Source organism: Rutidosis leptorrhynchoides, chromosome 1, assembly GCF_046630445.1.
Source record: "Rutidosis leptorrhynchoides isolate AG116_Rl617_1_P2 chromosome 1, CSIRO_AGI_Rlap_v1, whole genome shotgun sequence".
Taxonomy (NCBI): Eukaryota; Viridiplantae; Streptophyta; class Magnoliopsida; order Asterales; family Asteraceae; genus Rutidosis; species Rutidosis leptorrhynchoides.
In genome coordinates, this window is record NC_092333.1 from 616,260,869 (window position 1) to 616,276,634 (window position 15,766).

Here is a 15,766-nt window from a genome sequence, read left to right on the forward strand (position 1 = left end):
GTATTCTTTTATACTCCGTAATTTTTAAGATATACTCCGTATATATGTAGGAATAAATATTGTAGATTTTTTTACAGGTTAGTTAAAAGAAAAAAGTGAAATATTCTTTAAAATCATATAAATAAAAAAAACTTAATTTTTAACTTTGGCGGGCTCCCTCTTCATTTTCCCTCCTATATTAATCCATTATTTTTGTTACTCCACTAAATTTTTTCAAGTTTTACTAAAATTTATTTATATCCCTCCAATTTCATTTTGGCAGACTATTTCCTTCCACTCTTTAGGTAGATTATTTGTACCACTTAAATCATTTCAGAATTCTCATAACACAAATTATATGGTTAGTCAACAATACTTGATATCAAAATCCACCGTTTAGCTTATGATTATTTTTTTCAATTGCACATTAGAAACCCTTCCCCTTTTCCTTAAAATTTTGATTAAATCGAACCTTTTTCCTTCTATCTAATATATGGCGGCCTCTGCAAGAATAAGAATAATCCATTTTATTTCTAGGGTTCTGTTGCTTTGGGTTTGAATCAAAGCAAACATGTCCGGGTATACGAACCTTTCCCACTATCATAAGCTTTATATTGGAGATAATTTGGGGGTTCTTCAAATCCTAAAATTTTTTAAACTTCAGAGGTATTATTAATTATTGTTTCTTTAATTTATGCTTTTGCTCCATGTCGTTATTTTTTTTCGATAGTCACCGGCTCAAACCATCTCCTTCGCGCCTTCATTGTCTACGTCTCCGTCGTAACCACCATCGTATTCTCTTCCTGTAATTCTCGTCACCTCTCTAGTCGTAACCGCTGTCATCGTCTTAGTCGTCGTATGTGATTTTCATTTTCGAGCTGCCAGGTAAATCTTTGCTTTTGTTATGAATTTGTAAAATTTAGGATTCTAGATCTGCGAATGTAATCGTCTATTTTATTAGTAATAGATTTCATATTTTGTTGTATTGTATGATTCCTATTAGGGCAAATAGCCCAAAAAGTTAACGTAAGTTACTAAATTTACCAACAAAGTTAATATTGAAAATTTCATGTTAAAATACAATGCAAATTTAGAATAATATGGAATTAGTAAATGTATATGGGTAAAATATCTAGATATTAATATGTATAAGAAAATATCTAGATATTAGAATATGAGATAAAAATCTAAAAATTGAAATGTAAAAGAAAAATCTAGATATTTGTAGGTTGTAGAAATATCTAGATATTTATATATCCATGGAAATATCTAGGTTCTAGAATGTTCCATGGAGTAGTATAAATATGGGAGGAGATTTCATTTGTGTTGTGAAGTAAGTTGTGAGAGTTGTGAGGAAGTAAGAAGAGTGTGAGTTAGAGAAGAGAAAGCTTGTAAGTAATATTGTAATTGTAATTTAATATAAGTGTTTTTGTTAAGTTTCCCGATCAAGCCTTAATTTTGTGTTTAAGTTCTTAGTGCACTTTTGTTGTTCTTATTATATGGTCGGCTCTGCCGCCTAAGTGATATATGGTCGGTTATACTGCCTAAAGATATATGGTCGACACTGTCGCCTAAGGACACTGTGCACTAAGGATTTATAAAATTAAAGGCTAACCAACGTCAAAGTGTTGGTGTAGTGAGTCTAGTATAGTCTAGGTCCTCTATAGTGGGTGTGTTGGGCTCGTCGAAGCTTCCAACAATTGGTATCAGAGCGGGTCGTTCGGGACCATTTCTAGTGGAGGAAATCGGTAAACGTTGGACGTTTACATCGGCTTGTTTTCACCAAGGCTTTAAGGAAGATTCTGTCGGAGCACAGTTAGGAACTGTGAAAGCTCGTCGGTCAGGGACCAAGCTTATTGGACGTTGGACGTCATGATGGCAGATCTTGCAAGTACGAGCAGTGGAATCAAGAGTCTCAATAACCACAATTATGGTTATTGGCGGACTTGCATAGAATCCTACCTACAAGGACAGGATTTATGGGAAATAGTTGTTGGCAGTGACACAACGCCTCCACCGAAAGAAAATGCAGAAGCCTTGAGAAAATGGAACATCAAGGCCGGAAAGGCTTTATTTATATTGAAGACTACAATCGAGGAGGATATATTGGAGCACATCCGTGACGAGAAAACACCAAAGGCAGCTTGGGAAACTTTTGAAAAATTATTTTCAAAGAAGAATGAAGCACGCCTCCAGCTCTTGGAAAATGAGCTCGCGGGTATCTCACAAGGAAGTCTGTCTATTTCTCAGTATTTCACCAAGGTGAAATCAATTTGCCGTGAGATATCTCAACTTGCTCCTGAAGAGAAAGTGAGTGATGCAAGGATGAAGAGAATTATCATCCATGGCTTAAGGTCCGAGTATAATGGATTTATAGCCGCTGTGAGAGGATGGCCTACTCAACCATCATTAATAGAGCTGGAGAATTTGTTGGCTAATCAAGAGGCATTAGTCAAGCAGATGAACGAAGTAACCATAAAAGACGGAGAAGATGCACTCTTCACCAATAAAAAGAAAGCAACATCTCGAAGACAAGAGGCGATGAAAGAAAGTAAGACATATGGGTGGAAGGGTCACCCAAAATCAAAAGGCAACGCTTCAGGGGGAGCTCAACAAGGAAGAAGAGATCATCGCCTACAATACGGGGAAAATGATAAGAGAAAGAATGGTGAATGCTTCAATTGTGGCAAGAAGGGTCATTTTGCTCGAGAATGTAGATTCCCCAGAAGGCGAACTTTCGAAGGAAATGTGGCCGCCGCAAGAGATGAGAAGAAAGAGGTCACATTCGAAGCAACCATTAATGAGGAAACATGGGATGCAGAAGCAGGCTCCAAGAGCTTGGTACGGGAAAATTGGTGAGTTCTTAGTACAAAGTGATTTCACAGTTGCTCCTTCAGATTCTAGTTTATTTGTGAAACAAGATCAAGGAAAACTAGCCATAGTGCTAGTATATGTGGATGACTTAATCATCACGGGAGATCACTATGAGGAGATCCAAAGAACAAGAGAGAATCTGTCTATCAGATTTTATATGAAGGAGCTTGGAGAACTCAAACATTTTCTTGGACTCAAAATAGAGCAGAAAAGAGAAGGATTATTTCTGGGACAACAGAAATATGCACGAGATCTTTTACAAAAGTACGGAATGCTTAATTGCAAACCTATCTCAACTCCGATGGATCCGAATACAAAACTACGAGCAGATGAAGGAAAAAGTCTTCAAGATGTTACCATGTATCGAAAGATGGTCGGAAGTCTTATTTATCTCACACTAAGCCGGCCAGATATATCTTATGCAGTTGGAGTGGTTAGTCGATACATGAGCAATCCGAAGAAGCCTCACCTTGATGTTGTACGACGCATCTTAAGGTATGTTAAAGGCACTATCAACTTTGGTATTTTATACAAGAAAACAAAAGAATGTCACGTGACTGGATATTGTGACGCCGATTACGCTGGAGACTATGATACACGACAGTTAACAACTGGATACATGTTTAGTTTTGGATCGGGAGTAATATCATGGTGCAGCAAGAGACAACCAACTGTATCCTTATCAAGCACTGAAGCAGAATATCGATCGGCATCATCAGCAACACAAGAAATTACATGGTTGAAACAACTAATGGAAGATCTTCATCAATCAACAGATTATCAAGTAAATCTTCTTTGCGATAACCTATCAGCTATACGACTAGCAGAAAATCCAGTCTTTCATGCAAGAACAAAACATATAGAAGTGCACTATCACTATGTTCGTGAGAAGGTCCTTGAAGGAAAAATTAAGATGGTGCCAACAAAGACAGATGAACAGGTTGCAGATATATTCACCAAGAGCCTAAGTAAATCAAAGTTTGAAAAATTCAGAGAAGCACTTGGAATGGTCTGCAAGACATCGTTGGAAGAAAATTTGCATTGAGGGGGAGTATTAAAATACAATGCAAATTTAGAATAATATGGAATTAGTAAATGTATATGGGTAAAATATCTAGATATTAATATGTATAAGAAAATATCTAGATATTAGAATATGAGAGAAAAATCTAGAAATTGAAATGTAAAAGAAAAATCTAGATATTTGTAGGTTGTAGAAATATCTAGATATTTATATATCCATGGAAATATCTAGGTTCTAGAATGTTCCATGGAGTGGTATAAATATGGGAGGAGATTTCATTTGTGTTGTGAAGTAAGTTGTGAGAGTTGTGAGGAAGTAAGAAGAGTGTGAGTTAGAGAAGAGAAAGCTTGTAAGTAATATTGTAATTGTAATTTAATATAAGTGTTTTTGTTAAGTTTCCCGATCAAGCCTTAATTTTGTGTTTAAGTTCTTAGTGCACTTTTGTTGTTCTTATTATATGGTCGGCTCTGCCGCCTAAGTGATATATGGTCGGTTATACCGCCTAAAGATATATGGTCGACACTGTCGCCTAAGGACACTGTGCACTAAGGATTTATAAAATTAAAGGCTAACCAACGTCAAAGTGTTGGTGTAGTGAGTCTAGTATAGTCTAGGTCCTCTATAGTGGGTGTGTTGGGCTCGTCGAAGCTTCCAACATTTCATGCTAAGGATTATAAACTCAAAATTAATGTAATAAAAGGAGTTTTGACCTTGAAACCTGAATTGATGTTGAGTCATCATGTTGAATCCTATGTGGAATACATGTCATATTTTTAAATATTCATAATAAACAAATAATATGTAAACAAATATAGTGGCTAAGTCAATGTTGTATACAACTTCAATATTGTATCCTTGCTCCCTTCTGTTTATCTTATCCAAAAACTGATTTCAAAGTTGGAGGCTTCAAAACCCACAAACGCATCCCTTACCGAAATTTGTAGTGGAGGTTTCAAAATTAAAGAATCACATATGAAAACACGATCTGGCTTAGGAACCCCTCGACTCCTGTCGTATTCTCCGGCGAAAACTCCGACCATCACTCTCTAATAGAACTATATATGGTCGACCGTCACTCCCTAATACGACTACAACTTTGGGTATCTTCTCCGTCGGATTAAGTTTGGAGCTTTAATTTTACTTTAAAGTAGTCTATTTTAGTTTCAAACACTCGTTTGACAATGAAGATGATGATGAGGATGGTGGTGAAGAAGATGATGACGATGTATGATGTTTTGATCCTTTTTTTTCAATTTATCAAATAAATAAAACTAAATTAAATTAGATTTAGGTTTTGGATTTTAATGGTTGATCTGAATTAGGATGCAGGACGAGATGATTGAATGAATCAGTTGGTGGAATGATGAAGATAATTAATAATTAAATATTTGGATTAGATTTGAATAAATAAAAATTAACTAAAATAACTTTAAAGAAATCCAAATCAAATACGTGGTATTTTTTTAACCATGTAGTAGTCCACATAGCATCAAATGACTGGTTACCTGTTCAAAAGGTAACCCACACCCCTAATTGTATCAATTTTGAGTTTATAGTCCTTTTGCCCACGAAATTATGAATGTTATGTTTATTGGGAAATTTAGTAACTTATATTACTTTTTTGGGCTATTTGCCTATAATGCGGACATGAGTAATGAATATACTCGATTTTCAGATGTGATGCGACAAACAGGTATAATCACATCTTTTGTTATTTAAATTGTTTATCCATGTTATCACGTTAATTTGTTTCTTGAGATTAAGCTAGGATTTTAAGGTACCTCGATGTTGCTTATTAGAAAAAATGCTATTGTGAGTGACAGTGTTTACTTAGACCATTTTTTTTTTCCTTGAAGAGGTATGCTCAAGAACATCAATTAAACAAGTATTTCTGTCTCTTGATTATTGTGAGTGACAATGTTCAATTACAATGTTGTTATATTAATACTTGCTTTTCTTCAATTTAAAATATGATTTTGATGGCTAGGGTCTATGTAATGGATTATTTTGGTTATGGTTTTTGTTTTGCCTCAAATGCTTCAAATAGTGCCTTCAACTTCATTTTTGGAAGACAATGTATGTAACTTAAATTCTTTGCTTATTTACTTCTCACAATCTTCTTTATATATTATAACAAAACTTAAATTACATCACATTTTTTTTTCAAAAAGCTTAGGTGTCAAATCTATAACTCTTAGATGAGAAAATGACTTTGTATCTGTACCGTTCATTCAGCTGGTTACGTTTCGTATCTTTCAAAAACGTCACTGTATATGTAAAAATACCATTATATCCTTTATACACTAAACCAGGATATTAGTAGAAGTTAAAAAACTATCTGCTTATTGTATGTATTGATTACAGATCGTTGGAGAACAATTTTCTTAACGGTTCCATCTCTGCTGAGCTATGGCAGAGCATGTATTTTTGGGCAACCTCGATACTTGTACTGTAAGAAATACAGCATAGTAACATGTGAGGCTTATATAGCTATCACATTTGACTTTCATATGTCAAAACTGAGTTCTAATTTTGTTGCTAAAAGGACTAAATGGGCACATAAATCTTCAAGATGTTGTTATTTGTAGTTTGATTTTACACATTGTTACTTGTATATTGACTGTAATATTGTTGTCATTTGCTGCAGTGATATCTGAAATAATACGTTTTCAAGTATCATTGGAGCTTTGAACTGGCTTGTAAATACTAGCTTATGGTAAGTCCATCTTCTTCCTATGCATGTCTGGTAAAATTTGGTTTTGGATTAGGTCAGATTATTTGGCAAGCTCCTGACATGTATGATATTTACTATTTGACTTCATTCTCATTCATCATATTAAATATTTTCATAACTTAAGACCGTACCTCTATAATATTAGAGTTGAACTTATACTGTTATGGCACTATGAAGTCACCTTTACAACTATGGAGTATTTTACGGGTTGCTTTATGTAACTAATAAGGTTTCAAGTTTCAACTATTAGTCAAATTTAACACATGTTACTTATTATGTATATAGATGTTGATTCATGCCATACTCTATTCCCTTGTGAATGATGCATCACATTTTGCTTCTCAAGGTATTGAATATTTTCAAGCCCTAAGTGTATATATTAAATCTGTTAAGACATACATGTATGTTTGTTAGTATGATTAATGACCTTAATAAATGATATTACTTTTGTTTCAATTTGTAATATTGTCATTCATTAATCTGCATTCTTTATATATTCTCAATGTAAATAACAATTATGATATGTAACTAGCAGATTATAAATAGAATATATGTCAAATATTGTATCAATTTGGTGACTTTTGTGTTAATTTAGTGATACTTTTGTGTATGGGTGGGTAATTATGGGATGCTGTGACAAGTATATGACATGTAGGCATCTTGGCAATTGGAAAAGGTTGATTCTGATCATGTGTTTTGTTGTCATAAATATAACTGGTCATGGTGTGATATGTTATTGATATAATCAAAGGTTTTATACACATTTGACCTCCTAAATGTTTACTGTTAGAAAATGTTAGCCGTGTTGTATAGTATTGGAAAATCAACAACTTGCCAACACATATACTACAGCCTATATATGTCACGCCAGTTTATCATAGGGGCAACATTAAGGCGAATGACAATATGAATAATGCTTCAATGTGATAAGTATTACGTTACATTGGTTAACTATCTAACATTATTGCAACATTTTTCATACATAATCTAGCGAAATCGCAGGTTATAAACTAGTTAATAAAATTTAACTTTTATAATTGTATTTTATTTGTTTGTAGCTAATGGTTAGTTATCGATTTTCCAGCCTATATACCTATCCCATCGGCTCCAGGTAATAATATAGACGTTTATCTGCAACCTTTAATTGAGGAGTTAAAGGAGTTGTGAGAAACTGGAGTAGAGACTTATGACGCATCAACAAAGAACACTTTTAATAAAAGGGCTAGTTTGTTATGGACATTAAGCGATTTTCCTGCATATGCGAATTTATCGGGTTGGAGCACAAAAGGTAAATATGCCTGAAGCACTTTAATTTATCGGGTTGTACTCCTCAAGCAGCTAATGATCAAGATTGAAGCACTTTAATTGAACTTTGATATGAAAGAAACTTGTTTTATAAAACTGTTATGTTTGGGCTGCTTGAAACAATTTATGGTTGGCTAGTTTTTAATTGCATCTTTGTATTTATGGCTGGTGAAAACTAAGTAATTCTGTCAGGTTGAAACAATTTATGTCATGTTATGTTTGTAAGTTGTAAGTGGGTCTTTGCAACTTGAAACAATATAATCGTCCTTTTGGTTATGGTTTTTTTTTTTTTTTTTTAACCTGGGTATCCAAACGGTGAACTTGACTAATCCCAGGGCGACTACTCGCTACGCGAGCAACCCGGATTCATTACAGGCGAACCTCCATGTCCATGAGTGGATAACTGTGGGTGCCTGGAATCGAACCCATGACCTCCACTATGGAAGGCCAGGGTCATAACCATTCAACCACCACACTCATGGTTTTTGGTTATGGTTTTTGATTGGTACCAAACATGTTCCATTAATCTATTACTAGTTACTACTTTGTAATTATAACTTTGAACAAATTTACATTGTTTGCTTTTGGTTGTTTGAACTTGAGATTTGAACTAGAGATTACAAAAATGTTCTATTAAGTCATTGGATCTTCTCATTATAGGACCCTTTTTAAAAAGGTCAAAAGTTATCATAGGACCGTTAAAAAGGCGTCATATTAGTTATACCTAAACGGTTTTATGTAAAAAAAAAAAAAAAAAAAAAAATGGCTTTCAGGTTAACACAATGGGTGAAATGGTTATCATATTGGTATGTAAAGGGGATGTCGTGGGTTCGAGTCCCTGCTCCACTTTGATTGTTTTACTTTTTATAAAACACTTGATTGTTTATTACTAGTTCATGATGTTGGAGTTAATAGGGCTAAAATGTCCTATTTAATCCCATTATAAGACCATTTTTAAAAAGGTCACAACTTATGATAGGACTTTTAAAAAGTGTCCTATTAGTTACACCTTTGAGGACCGTAAATAAATTTCGTCAATCAATATATAGGACACTATTACTATAAGGTCCTATTTAATCCCATTATAATACCATTTTTAAAAAGTTCACAAGTTATGATAGGACTTTTAAAAAGTGTCCTATTAGTTACACCTTTTAGGACCATAAATAAATTCCGCCAATCAACATATATGACACCATTACTAAAAGGTCATATTTAATCCTATTATAAGACCTTTTTTAAAAAGGTCACAAGTTATGATAGGACTTTTAAAAAGTGTCCTATTAGTTATACCTTTTAGGACCCTAAATAAATTCTTCAATCAATATATATAACACCATTACTAAAAGGTCCTATTTAATCCTATTATAGAACCCTTTTTAAAAAGGTCACAAGTTATGATAGGACCTTTAAAAAGTGTCATGTTAGTTATCCCTTTTAGGACCCTAAATAAATTCCGTCAATCAACATATAGGACACCATTATTAAAAGGTCATATTTAATCCCATTATAGGACCCTTTTTAAAAAGGTCACAAGTTATGATAGGACCTTTAAAAAGTGTCTTGTTAATTATACCTTTTAGGACCCTAAATAAATTTCGCCAATCAACATATAGGAAACCATTATTAAAAGGTCCTATTTAATCCCATTATAGGACCCTTTTTAAAAATGTCACAAGTTATGATAGGACCTTTAAAAAGTGTCCTATTAGTTATACCTTTTAGGACCCTAAGTAAATTCCATCAATCAACATATAGGACACCATTAATAAAAGGTACTATTTAATCCCATTATAGGACCCTTTTTAAAAAGGTCACAAGTTATGATAGGACCTTTAAAAAGTGTCCTATTAGTTATTGATGTTATGCGAGGTGTATACGAAATAGTTTATATTTTACTAGGAAAAACTATTAAATACGATACAATTTTACACAAGATATTTATTTATTTATAGAATGGATATACTTAAACCTTGCTACAACACTTATAGGCAGTGTACCTAATCGTACAGTAGTGTAGTTTTTAGTAAGTCCGGTTCGTTCCACAGGGAATCTTTTTTTTTAAACAAAGCTCAACGCTATATTAGTTTACTTTTATAAAAATACAACCATATATATAAGTAATATAATTATTATAAAGGGGGGTTTTTACCGTTTAATGACCGGTTTGTCGATTTTAAAACTTTAGTCGCAGTTAAAACCTAATAAATAAAAGACTTAATTTAAAGCGTAAAGTAAATAACGATAATGAAATTGCGAATAATAAAAGTGCGATAAAATAAACTTGCGATAATTAAAAAGTACGATAATTAAAAGTGCGATTAAATAACAATAAATAAAAGTGCGATAATTAGAAGTGCAATTAAATATAAAATAAAGGAAATTAAATATGAAATAAAAGAATTATGCTTATTTAAACTTCCGTAATCATGATGTTTGACGTGTTGATTTTAGTTTTATGCCCATGGGTTAATTGTCCTTTGTCCTGGATTATTTAATCTGTCCGTCTGGTTTTTGTCCATAACAGTCCATCAGTCATAAATATAAAGTGCGAGTGTCCTCATCAAATTATTCTTATACCCGAAGTTAAATATTCCAACTAATTGGGGATTCGAATTGTAACAAGGTTTTAATACTTTGTTTAATGAATACACCAGGTTATCGACTGCGTGTAAACCAAGGTTTTACTACTTTGTTAACAATTACACCAATTACCCTTGAATGTAATTTCACCCCTGTTTTAATTATTCTAGTGGCTATTAATCCATTCCCGTGTCCGGTTAAATGAACGATTATTCGTACATATAAATACCTCGCCCATCGTGTCCGATCGAGTGTATATGGTAATTTATAGGGACGCCCAATTGTAAATCTTTATATTAACATTAACAAACTTTCATTTAGTTAAACAAATATAAAGCCCATTAATAGCCCATAGTCTAATTTCCACAAGTGTCGTTCTTTTGTCCAAACCCCAATTATGGTACAAAGCCCAATTACCCAATTTTAGTAATTAGCCCAACATCATGATTACTTCGTTTTAAATAAGCATAATAATAACTTAGCTACGAGACATTAATGTAAAAAGGTTGAACATAACTTACAATGATTAAAAATAGCGTAGCGTTACACGGACAGAATTTCGACTTACACCCTTACAACATTCGCTAACATACCCTTATTATTAGAATTATAATTAAAATTAAAATATAAATTATATATATATATATAAATTTTACGTATGATAAGAGAAGAAAAAGATATGAATTGTGATCAGAATTCGGTTGGCTTTATAGGGAATTTCGATTTTTGGGGCTCCGCGACTCGCGGTGAATTTTGCCTTCAAACTCCGCGAGTCGCGGAGATTGAAATTACAGCTCACATCTTTTGGAGTCTTTCTTGCCGACTGATTTTATATATAAATATAAAATATAAATAATTAATATAATTATTTATATATTATATTATATTCTTGTGCATAGTAGACTTGTAATTTTTAGTCCGTTGCGTCTAGCGTTGAGAGTTGACTCTGGTCCCGGTTCCGGATTTTCGAACGTCCTTGCGTACAATTTTATATTTTGTATTTTGCGTTTTGAATCTTGTACTCTTGTAATTTCGAGACGTTTCTTATCAATAATTGGAACCTCTTGATTGTCTTTTGTTCTTTTGAGCTTTTTGGTCGTTTGCGTCTTCAATTCGTCGAATCTGTCTTTTGTCTTCACCTTTTATTATTTAAACGAATATCACTTGTAAATAGAACAATTGCAACTAAAAGCTTGTCTTTCTTGAGGAATAATGCTATGAAATATATGTTCGTTTTTAGCATTATCAAATATTCCCACACTTGAGCGTTGCTTGTCCTCAAGCAATATCGTCTTGAAATACTAGAATCACTTCTTTATTCTTCACACTTTGTACATCAGTGATTTCTATACGGCGGTATAAACAATGGTAGTAACGATATGGTTTACAGTCCCACATGACTATAAAAATTTAGATCCATTAAGGAAATTGGATCTTTATGAAAACATTTGATCTTTTGAAAATTAAATCTAGTTTTTTACCCTAGATAAGTTTTCCGGAATAACCCTTTACCGGTGTTTGCAAAATATTTTTGTGGGTTTGGTGGGTTTCAGATTTGAAAATTTTAGCTCAAAACTTACGGTTTTGTGTCACCCACTTGCTAACCTTGTATTTGGAAAGCAACACGTCCAGTTTACTTGTCCCGTATATTACCTTTCGGTAAACTACCGTCCGGTTGAAAGGAAAGCGTTGAACAAGCAACTGTTAAGGCAATGTCCCGTGACATGCTTTTGATTATGGTCTATAACGTGTCGGACGCAATTACTATCCTTGGTAGGAGCAATAGTAAAGCTCACCCTTATAATTTTTCGGTATGGCACAAGGTCCTGTCTTTGACCACTATGCAACCACCGTTCTTACGGTTGACACCCGATTTGGTTCAGGTGACCTAATGAATTCCAGGTGAATTCCTAGGATTTTACGTTCAATGGTAATGAACGCATTGAAAATAGGGTTTTCAGAAAACAAATCGGTTTATAATTTTGATCAAAATATTTTCTCGTTCAAGCTCGAGTTTAGATATCATTGAATTCCATGAGTTTGTAATTCTCAATCTTTAAGGTCAATCTCTAGGATTGAGTAATATCAGTCTTAAAAGCTGATTTTTAATCTTTAAGGAGATTATCCTTTCTGGGGATCTGATTCATTAGTCTTATCCAGCTAATTTGCATGGTGCCCCCCCCATTGTACGAGATAAATCCTTCTCATGGTTAGGATAAATCTGACCACTTGGCGACCCTGTTTAATGCTGAGGTCCGTGGATTTCCTGCTGATTTTAGTGATGACTTTTCTAGATTTTTCGTCAACCTACAGCTGGTCTGGACGACAACTTCATGACCTAAATCAAGAAGCGCGTGTCTTTTTTCGGAAGACTTTACTTCCTTTTAATGATGGAATTGATTCATCGTGTAGATTCATCTCTTCTTTTCTTTCATTGGGTAAAACAGTTTAGTTTAGTTCAAAGCAAAAGTATTTTCAGTTATTTGTTACAGATATATGTGACATATGTTTAAGATAACTTGGTAAATTTTCCCACACTTGGCTTTTGTTTTCCTTTTTATCGTCCTCTATTCCATTTTAAATGAATTTTAACATTTTAGTTTGTTTCTTAATTTATGTCCTTTCCGAGGTAACAATAATTTCGGTGTTAAAACCTAGTTTTATCGTTCATAAATATGTATAAACATGATTTTGAATTCATTTAATTGAAAATTTTGAAAAATTTTACTAGAATTGGGTAGTCAGTATATAAGACTAGGGCTGTTCTTTATTATCAGAGAGCACTAGATTCTAATACAACTACTGCTTTACTAGTATTTTTAATGGTAACCAAGTGTATAAAGTAAAAAAATTTTAAAATCCGAAAGAATTTAACCCCTTCCCACACTTAAGATCTTGCAATGCCCTCATTTGCAAGAAATCAGTAACAATTTAAATTATTGAGGGTGATAAGCGTAGAAAAGTGATTAAATTTTACCAAAGTTTCAAACATATTGTTGTTTGTTTGTTGAATGATAACTGGTGCACGTCATTTGTTTATTCCGTCTTGTTTGTTATTTCACACATATTTTGCATCTTGTCGTCAAAATTACTTGCTTTTGCTGAACTTAATGCCAGTCTTTAAAAATGCGTTGTTTTACCCTGTCTTGTAAGATAAACTACAAACAAATATATACATACTATTTTTTTTTATTTATAAAACCTTTAACTTATAAAACAAATATTAATTAATTTTAAAAATTTGTTTCTTTTAAGAATGAGGGCGTTTCGGAACGATGTCCTAGTCCGTCCCTCGACAAAATTTTAAAATTTGTCATTTTCAAGCAATTGTTTTAAAAGCTTAGATTTTTGGATTTTTTTAATTTTTTTGGCATACTTTAAATCAATAAGATTAAAAATAATGATAATAAAAGTTCTCGTCCCTCCCTCGGGTAAAGCAATTTCGGTTTAATGACCTAGTCTTCAACTTACGACGAATTTTAAAAATAATATTTTTAACTTAATGAGATAAAGTAAATTTTTGTTTTTAAATTCACACAATTTAAATATAAAATTCAAAATTAATATTAAAAATTCACACCAAACTTAAAATTTGAAATGCATAAAATTAAAAAATTCATATTTTAAAAATTAAAAATTCACACCAAACTTAATTTAAAAATTCATATTATAAATTCACACCTAACTTATATTAAATTTTCAAATATTTACAATTTTAAAAATATTGTTTTACAAAGTTTACAATATTAATTTAAGATTTAAATATTAATTTTAAAAACATGGTAAAAAAAATAAAATTAAAAATCTTTTTGTCTTTTTATCCCACTTTAATCAATCAAATATTATCAAAAATATGCGCCCCTCTTTTCGGTAAAGTAATTTCGGTTCCAAGACCTAATTTAACTCATGACGAATTTTTGAAATATTTTGGGTTGATTGATTAAAGATATTTATACCTTAAGAATAAACGTTAAATTTCGCAGTGATGTAATAAATTTTTGAATGATATCAATAATTTCGGTCGCCAAACCTAATTTTATTCAATACCAATTTAATACTTTTTAGCGAACAAATTAGCGTTTATTATCAAAAGGTTAAAAATAAAAATAAAAACTGTACAGACATACCTGTGAAATAGATTTCTTAGTTATATGATCTATCCCATTCATAAGATAGTCGGTTTAATTGGTTTTCCATGGCTACATAGGCGTAACCTCGAGCATTCAGTGTCTTTTCTTCTAAACATATGAACGGTCCGTCTCTGCATAAAGTAACAAATTCGGTATTTGAATAGGTTTGATTATTTGAACATTTACCTCCATGTGACCATTTTCCGCATTTGTGACATCGTTCTAGGTGTCGTGCTCTTCTTTTCGCTGCGGATTTTAATTTTCCTTTACCAAATTGTAACTTATTATCTTCGCATCTGGATTCTTTTCTAACTCCGTCCATTCTTTCTCTGATTACTGATACTATTTCACTCAGGAGTATATCATTATTTCTTTTAGTGATCAAAGCGTGTAGCATTAGACCATGGTTTAGTTCACAGGCAGTCTTCATTTTGTAAAAACCTAAAAAAAAATAAAAATTCAGAATGGGGGGAGAAGACTAGTTCTTTAGGGTCTGCTAGGGAAAGACCATTCGGGTTCCATTTTCGAGAACTACACGAAAACAGACAATCTAACTCTAACAGAAATACATATTATCCTTTAAAGACTTGATTCTCCCCACACTTAGTTAGCTGTGGTGTCGAAATTGTGATTAACTTCGTTGTCGACTTCCATCGGACCATGTATGTAATGTTTAACTCTGTGACCATTAACTTTAAATTCAATCCCATTTGAATTTATCAATTCTATCGTTCCGTATGGGAAAACTCTTTTGACTATGAATGGTCCAGACCATCTTGATTTCAATTTTCCAGGAAATAGCTTGAATCGTGAATTGAAAAGAAGAACTCTGTCTCCTTCTTTAAATTCTTTTGAACTTCTGATTCTTTTATCATGCCATTTCTTCGTTCTTTCTTTATAGATTAACGAATTTTCGTATGCTTCATGTCTTAATTCTTCTAATTCGTTTAGTTGACTTAATCGTAGACGTCCAGCTTCATGTAAATCAAGATTACATGTCTTCAAAACCCAAAATGCTTTGTGTTCAATTTCTACTGGAAGATGACATGCTTTTCCATAAACAAGTCTAAAAGGTGTGGTTCCAATTGGAGTTTTGTAGGCTGTTCTAAAAGCCCAGAGTGCATCCTCCAATTTAAT

At 32.7% G+C, this 15,766-nt stretch overlaps 1 protein-coding gene across 13 annotated transcripts; it reads left to right on the forward strand.

Moving 5' to 3' along the window:
- Positions 1–385: 385 nt before the first annotated feature.
- Positions 386–8,190, forward strand: LOC139871992 (uncharacterized). 13 transcript variants are annotated; one of them, XR_011767921.1, is made up of 6 exons: positions 386–864; positions 5,553–5,570; positions 5,734–5,784; positions 5,865–5,953; positions 6,242–6,593; positions 7,696–8,190. XR_011767921.1 is itself a non-coding variant. In XM_071860099.1 (5 exons), the coding sequence occupies exons 1-4, from the start codon at positions 5,453–5,455 to the stop codon at positions 6,566–6,568; spliced, it is 324 nt and encodes a 107-aa protein (XP_071716200.1). In that variant the 5' UTR covers positions 4,724–5,452; the 3' UTR covers positions 6,569–6,593; positions 7,696–8,190. The 13 variants fall into 13 exon arrangements, 2 of the variants coding, with proteins under 2 accessions (XP_071716200.1, XP_071716852.1); XR_011767933.1 differs by lacking the exon at positions 386–864 and adding an exon at positions 4,724–5,102; XR_011767897.1 differs by lacking the exon at positions 386–864 and having other exon boundaries at positions 4,724–5,784; positions 6,242–6,328; positions 6,525–6,593.
- The last annotated feature ends 7,576 nt before the right edge of the window (positions 8,191–15,766 follow it).